At 50.7% G+C, this 14,753-nt stretch overlaps 2 protein-coding genes across 2 annotated transcripts in view; one reads left to right on the top strand and one right to left on the bottom strand.

Moving 5' to 3' along the window:
- EPHB4 (EPH receptor B4) overlaps positions 1 to 1,841 on the top strand; it is a 40,873-nt gene extending 39,032 nt beyond the window's left edge. Inside the window, exon 16 of the mRNA XM_060281938.1 lies at positions 7 to 1,841. Coding sequence (XP_060137921.1) covers positions 7 to 118 — 112 coding nt within the window. The 3' untranslated portion in view covers positions 119 to 1,841. The remainder of the gene's footprint in view (positions 1 to 6) is intronic.
- A 3,682-nt stretch (positions 1,842 to 5,523) lies between these two features.
- LOC118095282 (C-type natriuretic peptide) lies at positions 5,524 to 9,189 on the bottom strand. Its single transcript, XM_035136391.2, has 3 exons — positions 9,045 to 9,189; positions 8,523 to 8,806; positions 5,524 to 5,774 (listed from the first exon to the last, which is right to left on the bottom strand). Exons 1-2 carry the CDS (start codon positions 9,117 to 9,119, stop codon positions 8,525 to 8,527), a joined length of 357 nt encoding a protein of 118 aa, XP_034992282.1. The 5' UTR covers positions 9,120 to 9,189; the 3' UTR covers positions 5,524 to 5,774; positions 8,523 to 8,524.
- Between the last annotated feature and the right edge of the window lie 5,564 nt (positions 9,190 to 14,753).

Raw genomic sequence — 14,753 nt, 5'->3', positions numbered from 1 at the left:
CTCCAGAGACCTCCTCCGGATCGGCGTGACATTGGCCGGGCATCAGAAGAAAATCTTGACCAGCATTCACAACATGCGCGTTCAGAGCAAGTCCGGCTCCTCCTTGGGACCCTACTGACCGCGGAGGAAGGAAACAGACCAAAATTATTGCGTTTTGACTGCTCTTCCCCCCCCCCAAATCCCCAGGAATCAAACAGTGATGATTGTGGCCTCTTGACTTGGGACATCAACTGCCTCCCTCCTTCCTGGAGCTCATCTCTCTTATTTTTCACTTATTTTTCAGTTTTGGAACAGCATATTCCGTGGGGAATAATTTGGCTTTCTCTCTCTCCCCCACGTATCCTCTCATCCTTTAGCACGGAAAGGGATGGAAAGATATTTAACTGTTCAAGCGCGATGAGGGTAGCCGTTCTTGTCCGTCCTTTTTTGCCGGGCAAGTCGCCACAAACGGCCACTCCCGGGGCGAGGAGTCGCTCTCGCTGCCCGCCAGGCCTCTCTTCAAGATGGCCGACCGCAGTGGCAACAAAGGGGGCCGCCAAACCCCCAGCGTCTTCCGTCCCCGTCGTTTCATGGGCCGCTGAAACGTCCGAGATCTCGGCGCCTTCGCATGACCTTCCGTGGTTCCGAAGCTCCTGAACGTTGGAAAAGCCAAAGATGGCCTCCCGTCGGCCAAGTTTCCCATGCTGCGGTTCACGTCGCAAAATGGCCGCCCTCCCGCTGTCTTCCGGAGCGGCAGGCCTGTTCGTTGGAGATTGCAAGGTGGCTGCCTGGTAGGAGGAATGAGGCGGCCGCTGAGGGAAGGAAAGGGAAATGAAATGCCTTTGCCACCTGGCTTTCAAGATGGCCACCCCTTTCTGCTCGGTGGCAACATTTTCGAAATGGAGGCTGTTGGATCGCTGTCTTTCTGCCATTTGGGGGTGTGCTTAAAAAAACTTTGGCTCCCCATGGTGCTGTCCTGTATGGAGGATTTGTGTGGGGTGATCACCAGAGGCCTTATACAATTTGTCGTCCGTCCTTTTGGGGTGACGGGAGGGTGGCCACCCGTGCTACCGATTTCTGAAAATGGGAGCCCTTACTTGAATCGAAATGGACATATTCCATTATAATATAATATAAAGGGACGGGGCTTGGGGTTCCTGCACACTTTGATGTGCAGCCCCTGACTCTCCACGTCCCGAAAGCCAAAGAGGGACTATCATTGGCATGCCGCGGGGCAGTGCCGCCTGCGCCAGAGTGCAACTTGTCGCCACATCCCTGCAAAGCCAGAGGGAAACGGCAGCTATGTAGTGATGTCATCAGAAGCAGGGGCTTTCAAGGACACGCATGCCACAGAGAAGGGTTAAACCGCCGCGTTGAAATAACCATATGACAATCAGAAGACTCTGCACTTTCTGATGATGTCGCTGTGATGATGTCACAGAAGGGGAAAGCGAAGCTTTTGCTCTGGGATATCTCGAGCTGCCTTTTTATGGCTTTCGCCACTAGAGTCCAATAATACCCTGGAGACTGTTAAGGGATGTCCCGGGCACTTGGGCTGTGATGTCATCGTGGCGCAAGAGCAAGACCTGGCCGTTCTCTCTGTGACGTCATCTCCGTGCGACTGCGGGTGCCGGGAGAACTGGCGGCAGACGCCGAAGCCGGCGGAAGGAGACGATGCCTGGTTTCGCTCTCTTAATGACATCGAAACAAAGTGCCTCCGGGATAAAGTGTGGGCGCTGAGAGGTGATGTCATGGGAACAGGCCCGTGATGTCGTTACAAAGCGCTTCTCCTTTTGTATCATTTTGTTAACCTTCATATTGAAGGTGGTGATTTTGCTTTTTATTAAAAAAAAATATATATGAAACCGAGGGGAATACTGCTGCCTGGGTAGGGTGTGTGTGGAGTGGAACAGGGGGCGGGAATTGTCATGGGGGGGGCAGAATTTGATGCTGCAATTATATCCCCTCCTCCCTTTTTCTTTATTTTCCGAAAGAGAAAGTATCAAAGGTTGCACTGCCCAGGGTCCCAGGATGCCAAATTAAAAGTATTGGGTTCCAGATTCCACAGCAGTTGGAATTTCCACATCTACCTGGAATCGCAAACTTTCTTTTTGTCTCCCGACAGGAAGAGTAGCTACGTAGTAGCCCGTGACAGCCATATTTATCCTCCACAAAATTGTCTAATCCTCTCTTGGCAGCTAAGACATTAAAGGCATTAATGTCCTTTACGGTCTGTGGGGGCTGGATCCCCTCCTCAACCCTCAATACGATTGTCAGCAAGAGAAAAGCCTTATCCCACGTCACCCCATGCAAGTGACACATTAGCTCTGGTTTGGAGCTTATGGGCGTTGGAGTCTGCAGGGCACCAGGTTGGAGAAGGCTGGCTAAATCGAACTGCCATATGGAAGGGCAGCGAGAGAGGGCTGTTGCCTTCAGAAACGGCTCGTGGGCTTTCCAGAGACAGCGGTTGCTGTACCGGATGAGGCCCGTTTGGTCAAATTCAGCAAGATCTTGCTTAACAGGAAGGACCTGTAAGAGCCATTCGATAGTGGAATGGTCTTGGGGAGGTTGTGGGCTCGCTCTCCTTTCTCGGAGGTTTTTAAAGCGCAGATCAGATGGTCATCTGTCATGGATGCTGTATTGAGATTGCAGCCTTGCAGGGGGGGTTGGGCTAGATGACCCTCAGGGACCCTTCCAATTCTATAAACATTCTAGCTTTTTGAAATTCTCCATCCAAGCTGGACCCAATGTTCCTGGATCCTTCGCACCGCTCTGGAGCGGGGAGAGAGCAAGCAAAGGAAAAGGGAGAATGTTCCCCACCCAAAATAGCAGGAAGCGTGGAAGGAAACTGACTGGGCAGAAATCCATTAAGAAGACTCCTTTTTTCCAGGGAGGGGAAGCCACAGGTCAGATTCCTTGCGCAGAGACACAATGGGGAAGAGGATGGGGGTTAATGGCTCTCTTGATTTATCGGTGCTCTCTGGGCCAAGCCCATGTTGATCCCATGCAGCTGGCTCCCACTCGAAAGAGGGAATTCTGGCACCCACACGGACCTAAACCGCTTGGGGGGGGGCTGGGGGGTGTCCCAGAAGCCCAACCCAAGAGGGAGGCAGATCTGAAATGTGGCAGAGACGTGAGGCTCCTGCAAATTCGGGAACTCCGAATCGTAATGTGTCCACATTCCTTCTGGAAAATTTAGTCCAGAGGGACCCTTTAAAAATAATATTAGAAGATTTTAGCGTCCAGTAGGCCTATGCCTGCAGCCGAACCCGGTTTACGCCAGAATGTGCATTCTGCCGGTGGATTTGAAAACCTTGCACCAGGTGGTTTTTTGTTTTTTTTTTGCTCGGATTGGTAGCACAGATTACCGGCAGGTTCACAAAACTACAGTTCCCAGAGGCCTCTTAAATGTGGGGTGAGGGACAACCAGCAACAATAAGGAGACTTTGAGGCAATGATCCTCTATCCGGCTACCCTAGATGCAAACCCCCCTGAACTTAAGCAGCATTTGCTTCCGAGCGATTTCAGTGGGCAGAGCACGAGACTCTCGATCTCGGGGTTGTGGGTTCGAGAGATACCTGCATTGCGGGGGGTTGGGCTAGATGACCCTCGAGACCCCTTCCAAATAGACATTTCTATGATTTGCCAGCTTACCTAGGACAACACTGCCAAGCACTACCCGTTTATAATTTACTTCCAATCCTTACGATTGTGGCATTGGAAGGGACACAAAAGGGGCATCTAGTGTCATCTCCTGTAATGCAGGAATGAGAGCTATTGATTGCATTTCTGTTAAAATTAATCCCCAAGTTAAAATTAATCCCCATTTAAATTAATTAAATTAAATTAACCCCCAAGTGGTACTTCCTGGAATCATAGAATCGTAGAGTTGGAAGAGACCACAAGGGCCATCCAGTCCAACCCCCTGCCAAGCAGGAAACACCATCAAAGCATTCTTGACATGTGCCTGTCAAGCCTCTGCTTAAAGACCTCCAAAGAAGGAGACTCCACCACACTCCTTGGCAGCAAATTCCACTGCCGAACAGCTCTTACTGTCAGGAAGTTCTTCCTAATGTTTAGGTGGAATCTTCTTTCTTGTAGCTTGAATCCATTGCTCTGTGTCCGCTTCTCTGGAGCAGCAGAAAACAACCTTTCTCCCTCCTCTATATGACATAAATTGGCTCTGGCAGTGTTCTTATGACTGCATTATTGCATGGCTCGTTTTGCAAAGACTCCTGGTTCTTCTCAATGGCCCATACAGAATGCAGCTGCCACAAAAGCTGGCCCACCCAGTGCAAATTTCTCCTGGGTTTGATACGGTGCCCCTTGCCGAGCAGAAGTGTTGTCCACATTGAGCACGGGTCCTTTCACACATGCAGTTTGGGATAACCTTCAGACTCCTTTCTAAAGCGGTTCGCAAAGAGGCAGCTGGGTAGAGAGGGTGTGCTGCTGTTTCCCCCTTTCTACTCTCGTAGAAAAACAAACACCCCCCTCCACAAACCCGGGTCCAGAGAAGCGAGGCCACAGGTTTCGTAGAGGAACAGCGCCCCCGTGTGGCCTCGTTGAGCTGTGCCGCCCCTGGAAATCTGTGAACCTTTGTGGAAAGTGCTTGCCGTTCATACATGTTTGCTGGAGGCCTTAACCCAGGGGTCAGCAAACTTTCAGCAGGGGGCCGGTCCACTGTCCCTCAGACCTTATGGGGGGGGTCGGACTATATTTTGGAAAAAAAAATCTGAACGAATTCCTATGCCCCACAAATAACCCAGAGATTCATTTTAAATAAAAGGACACATTCTACTCATGTAAAAACACCAGGCAGGCCCCACAAATAACCCAGAGATGCATTTTAAATAAAAGGACACATTCTACTCATGTAAAAACATGCTGATTCCTGGACTGTCTGCGGGCCAGATTGAGAAGGCGATTGGGCCGCATCTGGCCCCCCGGGCCTTAGTTTGGGAACCCCTGCCTTAACCCATGGCATGCCTTAATTTGCACTCGGGGCTCTCAGGCCTCAGACCTAGAAACCTCTCATGCCAGTCTCCCATCTCTGAAAAGAACGTTAAGACAAGCCTGCTGGATCAGGCCAGTGGCTCACCTAGTGTTGTCACACTGGCCAGCCAGATGCCCCAATGGGAAAACCTGCAAGCAGGATCCGAGCACAAGAGCCACTCTTCCCCCTCCTGCGATTTCCAGCAGAGCGTAGCCAACATGGCTCGTGGCCCTCAATTGTCCTCTCCTCCTCCTGGTTTGTCCCATCCTCTTTTAAAGCCATTTCTGTTACCTGCCCTGGAAGTGAGCGCTGATGGGCCTGCCTTGGAAAAAACATGTGTTAGCTCTGCCTCCTGATCTCAGAGGTGCCTTGGCAAGGACAATGTGCTCCTTACATGCAGAGAGGCATCCTTTTTCGCTATCCAAATCGAAAACACGCTTGGGAACTGACCTCTCCCACAAACCCCACGACCAAACCGGATGAATTTTGCAGCGAGGTTGGGTGGGGTGGGAGGGAGTCAAACAGAAACAATTTTATTTTTGCAAAAAATTTAAGACAGGTTCCAATCGGTTACAAATTGCCGGCACGATGAGACGCTTGGTGTTTGAAGTAAGTCCGTGGGGGTGGGGGTCAGGGTACTGGAGGGGCTTTTTTCTTTTTCTTTTTGGTCTTGTTCCAAGGCTGACATGGGGCAGATCGCCCGGAGGGGCAGGCAAGGTGATTTATTTGCAAGCACCCAGCGGGTGCTTTTGTCTGTGCAGAGTCCTTCGGCCCCTGTGGGGCTTCGTCAGAGGGGTGGCACCTACAAGAAAAGAGGCAGAATGAGGACCTCAGAAGAGCCTTGCTGGGTCAAGGCAGTCGTGACCCTCTTGGCCAGGATCCTGGTTCTCACAGTGTCCAACCAGATGGCCCAAAGCCAAACCAACAAGCGGGATCCGAGCGCGAGAGCAGCTCTCCCCCTACTCCCTGGTTTCCAGCAACTGGCATTCAGAAGCAATACATCATGGTTAGAAGCCATCAATAGCCCTCTCAATAAATCTACCCAGTGCTCTGCCTCTGACCATGAAGGCAGAGCAGAACCCTCATGGCTAGTAGCCAATTGCAACCCTCTCCTCCGAGAATGTGCCCAATCCTCTTTTAAAGCCAACCGGGCTGGTGGCCATCACTGCCTCCTGTGGGAGGGAGTTCCACAGGCCCTAAACGGCCTTGGTCCAGTATACCTGAAGGAGCATCTCCTCCCCCATCGTTCTGCCCGGACACTGAGGTCCAGCGCCGAGGGCCTTCTGGTGGTGCCCTCGCTACGAGAAGCTAAGTTACAGGGAACCAGGCAGAGGGCCTTCTCGGTAGTGGCACCAGCCCCGTGGAACGCCCTCCCACCAGAGGTCAAAGAGAACAACAATTACCAGACTTTTAGAAGGCATCTTAAGGCAGCCCTGTTTAGGGAAGCTTTTAATGTTTGATGGATTTCTGTATTTTGGTGTTTTGTTGGAAGCCGCCCAGAGTGGCTGGGGGAACCCGGCCAGATAGGCGGGGTATAAATAATAAATTATTATTATTATTATAGTTGAACGGCAGGCCTGCTGCTTCTGGCCCTGGAAAGAGCATATAGCAGCCACTGATAGCCTCCTCCTCAACGGGTGTGTCGAATTTTTACGAACTACCCGATGTGGTGGCGCTCAGTACAGCTTGTGGGAGCGAATCCCATCGTTTAAATCACATGCCTGATCCAGCCGGGCATTTATTTGTCCCCTACTCTGTTTCCTGCTCTTTAACCAGCAACTGGTTTTGTAAGAGAACCTCTCCTCTTATTTCCTGACAGCTAAATCTGCACAGGAATCTTCGGTTGTTTCGGAAGGCCAAATATTATACAAGGTCTATGCAGAGAATTCCTGAAATGTTCCAGAGTCGGGGGTGAGGTGGCCAAGTTTGCCAATGATCCCAAACCGTTCAGGTTGCTGAAATGAAAAAAGGGCCTCTTCGAACGGAGGGAATGGAAGGTGAATTGGCAAGTGCAATCCAATGTAAACAAGTGTAAAGTGATGCAGATTTCAAATATAGGCTCCTGGGGTCTAAACTGGAGGTGAACCAGGAACGAGACCTTGGAGTCAAGATGTCAACCCAGTGGGCAGCAGCTGTGAAAAATGCGAATTCTATGCTAGGGATCATTAGGAAAGGAGCTGAAAACAGCTGCTACCATATTTTTTTGTCTTACCAAAATTGACATACATCTGGAAAGTTCTGTCCACCTATGACCCTCCTTTGGAGGCTTGAGCCTCCAGTCCCGAACCCTCAGCTCCCTGCCTTTTCCCTGGCAATTTTCCCGTTGTTATAGAGTCATAGAGTTGGAAGGGACCCCGAGGGTCATCCAGCCCAACCCCCTGTATCACAGCTAAAGACAACGATTGTCTGAGGATGGGAGATCTGAAGGCAGGAGTGGTCCCAGGTGAGAGAGTGCCACCTGCCACACACAGCATTCCCCTTCCCAAATGGGATGGGGAAGAGCAACAGTTGTCTAAAAGGAAGTGCATATTCGTATGTGACATAGTTAATGTAAGGAACACATAGCCGCAAACTCTGAGGACAGCCACTGACTCAGAAGCGTCATTTGACAAATTTATGGAGGAGGAGGTGCGAAAGGTCTACAGGTTGATGATCATAGCTAAGTTTAACCTCCAAGCCCAGAGACACTCTACCTGTAGGTAACAGCTGCCAGAGGGGGACCTATGATGGGGGAAGGGTATTGTTCTCATAACCCTGTTTGTCGGCTGTCCAGAGACATGGCCAGCAATACGATTCTGCTTCAAGCATATTTAGAACACATTCCGCTCCCCAATGCAAGAATCCTGGGAGCTGTAGTTTGTTAGGGGTGCTGGGAGTTGTAGCTTGTGAGGGGCAAAACTACTGTTCCCAGGATTATTTGGAGGAAGCAATGTGCTTTCACATGGGCAGGATTGCTGCTTTGCAGTGGGTTGGACTAGGTGACACGGAGAAATGGATTCAAACTTCAGGAAAGAAGATTCCACCTAAACATTAGGAAGAACTTCCTGACAGTAAGAGCTGTTCGGCAGTGGAATTTGCTACCAAGGAGTGTGGTGGAGTCTCCTTCTTTGGAAGCCTTTAAGCAGAGGCTTGACAGGCATATGTCAAGAATGCTTTGATGGTGTTTCCTGCTCGGCAGGGGGTTGGACTGGATGGCCCTTGTGGTCTCTTCCAACTCTATGATTCTATGATTCTATGACCCTCAGGCTCCCTTCCCACTCAACAATTCCATGTCTGGATTCCATGAGCATTTGGAATTGATCCAAAAGGGATCCTCCTGTTCTTCCAGTGCCTCATGGGTGCCCAGGGAAGGCTCAGCCAATGTGCATATCCTGCTGCTTCGAACATGATCAGCGCAGGACAACCTCTTAGGGACTAGTCACTTGAGCAGGCAGGTTAACCCCAGTCCAACACTTAGAGGTGCCGAGAGAGAGGGGGCTTCTGAGATGCAAACCCTGCCCGTTCCCTCTCCCCAACCCCTTTTCCTCGGCGACTCCATGCCCAGGCTTACCGTTAGCACCCAAGGCCGCTGAGGGTCCCGATCCGGTCGAGCTTGATGCCAAAGCACCCTTGCTGGGCCATCTTCTTGCCTCGCCCCCGGAACTTCTTCTGGGTGCTCACAAAGTCTTTCAGGAAGTGGATCCAGGCACGCTCCCCTGAGGAGGGGGCTGGGGGTTCGGGGGCATCGTGGAGGGGGTGCTGGCCGCGTAGAATTTGGGAGATCGGCGGCTGGTGGTCCCCTTGGTTGGCCGACAGCAAGGCGGCCAGGTCTTCCCCAAGTATCTCCAGCAAGGACTGAAGAGGGAGGGAGACAGAGAGGAGAAATTTAACCCCCTCCAAAAAAAAAAACCTCACTCCATAAGTAGGACCCTGTGCCCCACTACCAAAATTTGGTACCCACCAACACTTCAATGTGCTATTTTATATCTCCAGGAAAAAATGGGTGCATTGGAATGCTTTCTAAGATGTGGGGTCCTCAACAGAGAGGGGGGGTGAGACAGAAGTGGGGGTTCTCCCGGGGTCCTCTACTTACCTGGGTTGAGTGGACAGGGGTCTGGGAGGCCAGTGGCAGGAGGAAGAGGAAGAGGGAGGCAGGCAAGACCTTCATCCTTCCCCAAAAACAAGCCAGCAAGTTTCTCCTTTGGGATGTCGGAAGGGTGGGCTGCCTTGAACCCCCAAAGGCGAGCGGAGGGATTGCTTGGGTGCGTCTGGCCTGCCTGTTTCCCCGGCTGCGATTCTTATAGGGGTGCTGGGACCACCCACCCCATCTCCCCGGGCAACAGGGGCCACCCCCTGCTGGCAGAGCCAAGGGAGCCAGGGGGTGTCTTCCTGGGATGGTGACTGGAGGGGGGCTTTTGTCCCCCAGTGAAAGGCATGTGTTGCCCAGGGGACGACTTACGGGAAGGGGGGGGCGGGTGGAGAAAGGGCAGGGAGTGGGGGCTGGCTGCCTGGCGGGAAGGGAGGGAGGAAGAAAAGGCGGCCTGGATGGGTAGAGAAGCAGCAAGGAAGGGAAAGGGTTAGAATCATGGAAGGGTCAAAGGCGCCCCAAGGGTCATCTAGCCCAACCCCCTGTGAGGCAGGTTGTCTGGAAACACAGAAGAGAGGGGGAAATGTGAAATTGGGAGGCATATGGATTCACACCCAAAGGGACCCTGGGAACTCACAGGTCCATGCATCTGCCCGTAGCCCCCCCTTTCCTGCCCCCACTGGCTCTAGGAGCCCATCCTCTAGGTTAAGGGGTGATATGATAGCCATGTTCAAATATATGAAAGGATGTCATATGGAGGAGGGAGAAAGATTGTTTTCTGCTGCTCCAGAGAAGCGGACACGGAGCAATGGATTCAAGCTACAAGAAAGAAGATTCCACCTAAACATTAGGAAGAACTTCCTGACAGTAAGAGCTGTTCGGCAGTGGAATTTGCTACCAAGGAGTGTGGTGGAGTCTCCTTCTTTGGAGGTCTTTAAGCAGAGGCTTGACAGGCATATGTCAAGAATGCTTTGATGGTGTTTCCTGCTTGGCAGGGGGTTGGACTGGATGGCCCTTGTGGTCTCTTCCAACTCTATGATTCTATGATTCTATCCACACCAGACACACACACACACACACACACACACACACACCAAACCCATGCCTTTCCTTCCAGCTTTCCATCCTAAGGGCATAGGAAGAGTCTGCTGGATCAGGCCAACAGCCCATCTGGTCCTGCAGCATTATGTTCTCCCAGCGGCCAACCAGATGTCCCAATGAGAAACCCACAAGCAGGATTCAGGCACAATAGTAACTCTCCCCTCCTGTGGCTTCCAGCAATTGGTGCTCAGAAGCATTGCTGCCTCTGGGGCAGAGCAGAGCCATTGTGGCTAGGAGCCATCAATAGCCCTCTCCTCCTCCTCCATGAATTTGCCCAATCCTCTTTTAAAGCCACCTAGGGGTTTGGCCAATATCAACAACCTCAGATATGCAGGTGACACAACCTTGATGGCAGAAAGTGAGGAGGAATTCAAGAACCTTTTAATGAGGGTGAAAGAGGAGAGCGCAAAATATGGTCTGAAGCTCAACATAAAAAAAAACCAAGATCATGGCCACTGGTCCCATCACCTCCTGGCAAATAGAAGGGGAAGAAATGGAGGCAGTGAGAGATTTTACTTTCTTGGGCTCCTTGATCACTGCAGATGGTGACAGCAGTCACGAAATTAAAAGACGCCTGCTTCTTGGGAGAAAAGCAATGACAAACCTAGACAGCATCTTAAAAAGCAGAGACATCACCTTGCCGACAAAGGTCCGTATAGTTAAAGCTATGGTTTTCCCAGTAGTGATGTATGGAAGTGAGAGCTGGACCATAAAGAAGGTTGATCGCCGAAGAATTGATGCTTTTGAATTATGGTGCTGGAGGAGACTCTTGAGAGTCCCATGGACTGCAAGAATATCAAATCTATCCATTCTTAAGGAAATCAGCCCTGAGTGCTCCCTGGAAGGACAGATCGTGAAGCTGAGGCTCCAATACTTTGGCCACCTCATGAGAAGAGAAGAATCCTTGGAAAAGACCCTGATGTTGGGAAAGATTGGAGGCACTAGGAGAAGGGGACAACAGAGGACGAGATGGTTGGACAGTGTTCTCGAAGCTACGGTACGAACATGAGTTTGTGCTCATGAGTTTGAACATGAGGCAGTGCAAGACAGGAGTGCCTGGCGTGCTCTGGTCCATGGGGTCACGAAGAGTCGGACACGACTAAACAACAACAACAACAAAAGGGGTTTGGCCATCCTGCGGGAGGGAGTTCCATAGTTCAAACATGCACTGGAAGGACTTTCTTTCATCTGTTCTGAATCTCCCAACGTTCAGCTTATGAAGGCCTGGAGGTTTTTGCTACACCCCCAACCAATGGCTTTCTCTCTCTCCCCACCACCACAGCCTAGAGCCTCTTCCCAACACCTGTCATCCCGTAACCCCCCCTTCCCGCTAAATCCATCATCCCAAGGGGAAACCTGGGATTGCCAAGGAAACCTCCTCCTCCTCCTCCCTCTCCCCCCTGCCTCTCAGGGGTCTGAGAAAAGGCCTGGCTGATTCTTGCTGCTCTCCAGGGAGGTTTCCCCAGAGACAGGCAAAAGTCACCCAGGGGCCCTGCCATTCTCCTCCTCCTCCATGTTATTAGGGGATGGAGGGCAGGAGGCAGGGTGGAGGAGAAGGGAGACAGGGGATCTGGGGAGGGGGTCTTTCCCCTGTAGGGGGCGCAAATTAAGGAGAGGAGCAGGTGCAATTTTTGCAGGCCTTTGCAGTCAAGTCATTCTGGAAAAGGCTTGAGTTAAGACTTTGATGATCCACTTGGACCAGGGTAGTCAATGTGCTGCCCTCCAGATTTCATAGAATTGTAAAGTTGGAAGGCACCCTGAAGGTCATCTAGCTCAACCCCCTGCTATGCAGGAAACGCAGCGGGGAGATGACCACTCAACCTCTGCTTAAAAGCATCCAATGAGAGCCCACCACCTTTCAAGGGGGTCCATTCCACATTTATTTATTTTTAATTAATTAAATTTTTATACTGCCCATTCAAGGATCACGGGGCAATTTACAATATAGAAACACCAAAATACATAACATAGTACCAAACTTCCCTTGATCTGGACACTAGACTTCTGTTGATGTAGCCTAAAATAGCATTAGCTTTTTTTGCTGCTGCATCACACTGTTGACTCATGTTAAGCTTGTGGTCCACCAAGACCCCTAGATCCTTGTCACCTGGTCTGCTGTTAAGCCAGGTGCCCCCCATCCTATATTTCTGTACCTAGTTCATGGGGAGGCAAACTAAGGCCCAGGGGGCCGGATCCAGCCCAATCGCCTTCTCAATCCAGCCCACCGACAGTCCGGGAATGTGTCCTTTTATTTAAAATGCATCTCTGGGTTACAGTGGTACGTCGGTTTAGGAACACAATTGGTTCCGGAAGTCTGTTCATAAACTGAAGCGTTCATAAACTGAAGCGAATTTTCCCATTGAAAGTAATGGAAAGTGGATTAATCTGTTCCAGACGGTCCGCGGAGTACTTAAACTGAAGCGTTCATAAACTGAAGCAAACTTTCCCATTGAAAGTAATGGAAAGTGGATTAATCCATTCCAGATGGGTCCGCGGAGTACTTAAACTGAAGCGTTCATAAACTGAAGCATGGGTGTAATTGGTTCCGGAAGTCTGTTCATAAACCGAAGCGTTCATAAACTGAAGCGAACTTTCCCATTGAAAGTAATGGAAAGTGAATTTATCTGTTCCAGATGGGTCTGTGGGGTTCGTAAACCGAACATTCTTAAACTGAGGTGTTCATAAACCGAGGTTCCACTGTATTTGCGAGGCATAGGAATTCATTCATATTTCCCCCCAAAAAATATAGTCCACCCTATACAGTGGACCGGCCCCCTGCTGAAAAAGTTTGCTGACCCCTGACCTAGTTCTTCCTGCCTAAGCGTAGGACCTGACATTTGTCCCCACTGAAACTCATTTTGTTCGTCCGGACCCAGTTCTGCAATCTGTTAAGGTCATTTTGACTCCCGATCCTGTCTTCTGCGCCATTAGCTACCCCTCCCAGTTTGGTGTCATCTGCAAATTGGAAGAGAAGCCCCTCAATCACTTTATCCAAGTTTGTTTCGACGCTGAACAACAACAGGCCCGGGACAGGATTCTGCAGCACCCCAACCTCCCTCTTTTTATCAGGATGGCAAGAGTGTTCTGGGTTCGGTCAGTCAACCAGCTACAGGTGGACCTGGGGGGGCTGCACATTTGAATGCCTCAACCTTTCTTAAATGAAAAAGATTTTTAAATATACTTTCCCCCCAAAAACAGAAGCTTTTATATTAGGAATTATAGGACAAGAGATAATGAAAGGAGATCAAGTATTATTTATGTACGCGACAACTGCGGCTAGGACTTTGCTAGCCCAAAAATGGAAAACTCAGGAGTTACTGACGATTGAAGAGTGGCAGACGAAAATGATGGACTATGCGGAATTAGCAAGACTGACTAGCAGGATCCGAAACCAGGGAGAGTCAAGGTTCCAAAAGGACTGGAGTAAAATTGTGGACTATATGGAGAAGAACTGTATAGGTTTAAAGACACTTGCAGGACTGAAATAAATCCTACGAATCGACTTTAAGTAGATGAAATAAAGGAACTGCGAGATAGGAGTGAATAAGAAAACCGAATGGGGGGGAAGGAGGGAAGTCAAAGCTCGGCAGAGCAAAGAAAATTGTAATGATCGATAAGATGCTAAGAAGAGAAATTGTGTGTTTATTATGTTTATTATGTGTTGTTGTGTTTGTGATTGTATGTGTGGTTTGTTTTTGTTTAAATGTGTTTAATTGGAAAAATCTAATAAATTGCTTTTTTTAAAAATGAAATCCTCAAGCTTTCTCCTTTGAAGGAGAAAGAGAGTCTATGGCTGGAGGCTGCAAAGCGGCGGGGTTTTCAATTAGCCGGGGAAGGGGAGGTCTCTCTGCAGGGTCGAGGCGGGAGCCCGCACACCCAGGACGTCGCTGGGGAGAAATCTAATAAATTGCTTTTTTAAAAAATGAAATCCTCAAGCTTTCTCCTTTGAAGGAGAAAGAGAGTCTATGGCTGGAGGCTGCAAAGCGGCGGGGTTTTCAATTAGCCGGGGAAGGGGAGGTCTCTCTGCAGGGTCGAGGCGGGAGCCCGCACACCCAGGACGTCGCTGGGGAGAATGGTGCTCCTCCCCTACCATTGTGCCTCTTAATTAATGGCCCCGCATCAGCCAGGATTAAGCAATCCAGGCAGCTAATTAAACAGGGGGGCTTAATGCTTGTTAAGGCACGCCAAGGGCCTGCCTTGGATGTGGTGCTTTGTCCGGCCGTCAAGCGCAACGGCAGAGGCAGGGCCCACATCGCCACCCCTCGGTCCCGCGAAAGAGGGGGCCTCCCCACCTCAGTATCAGGGCTTAACTGAGCAGACGGGCATTCCCGAGGGAGACAAGATGGGTGCCCCAGCAACGGGTGTCGCACAAGGGACGGTCGTGGGCCAGCCAGCGTCACTGCCCTCGCCAAAGGCCTGGCCGGGGCCCTGTGCCTCCTGCACCCCATGTGCCCACGGGGGAAATCTCTGGGTACAGTTTCTTTGCTCCCCCCCAGCCTCTCCCCTTCCCACATGCTCTCACAACGGTTCTGCGGGAGAATTGAAGCCCCACGGAATGGTAGAACTGGGGGGTGGGCAGGGACATCTAGTTTGACCCCCTGCAAAGGAGGAATC

This window comes from Zootoca vivipara, chromosome 13 (genome assembly GCF_963506605.1).
Source record: "Zootoca vivipara chromosome 13, rZooViv1.1, whole genome shotgun sequence".
NCBI lineage: Eukaryota > Metazoa > Chordata > Lepidosauria > Squamata > Lacertidae > Zootoca > Zootoca vivipara.
This window is presented reverse-complemented; position numbering and strand designations above follow the sequence as displayed.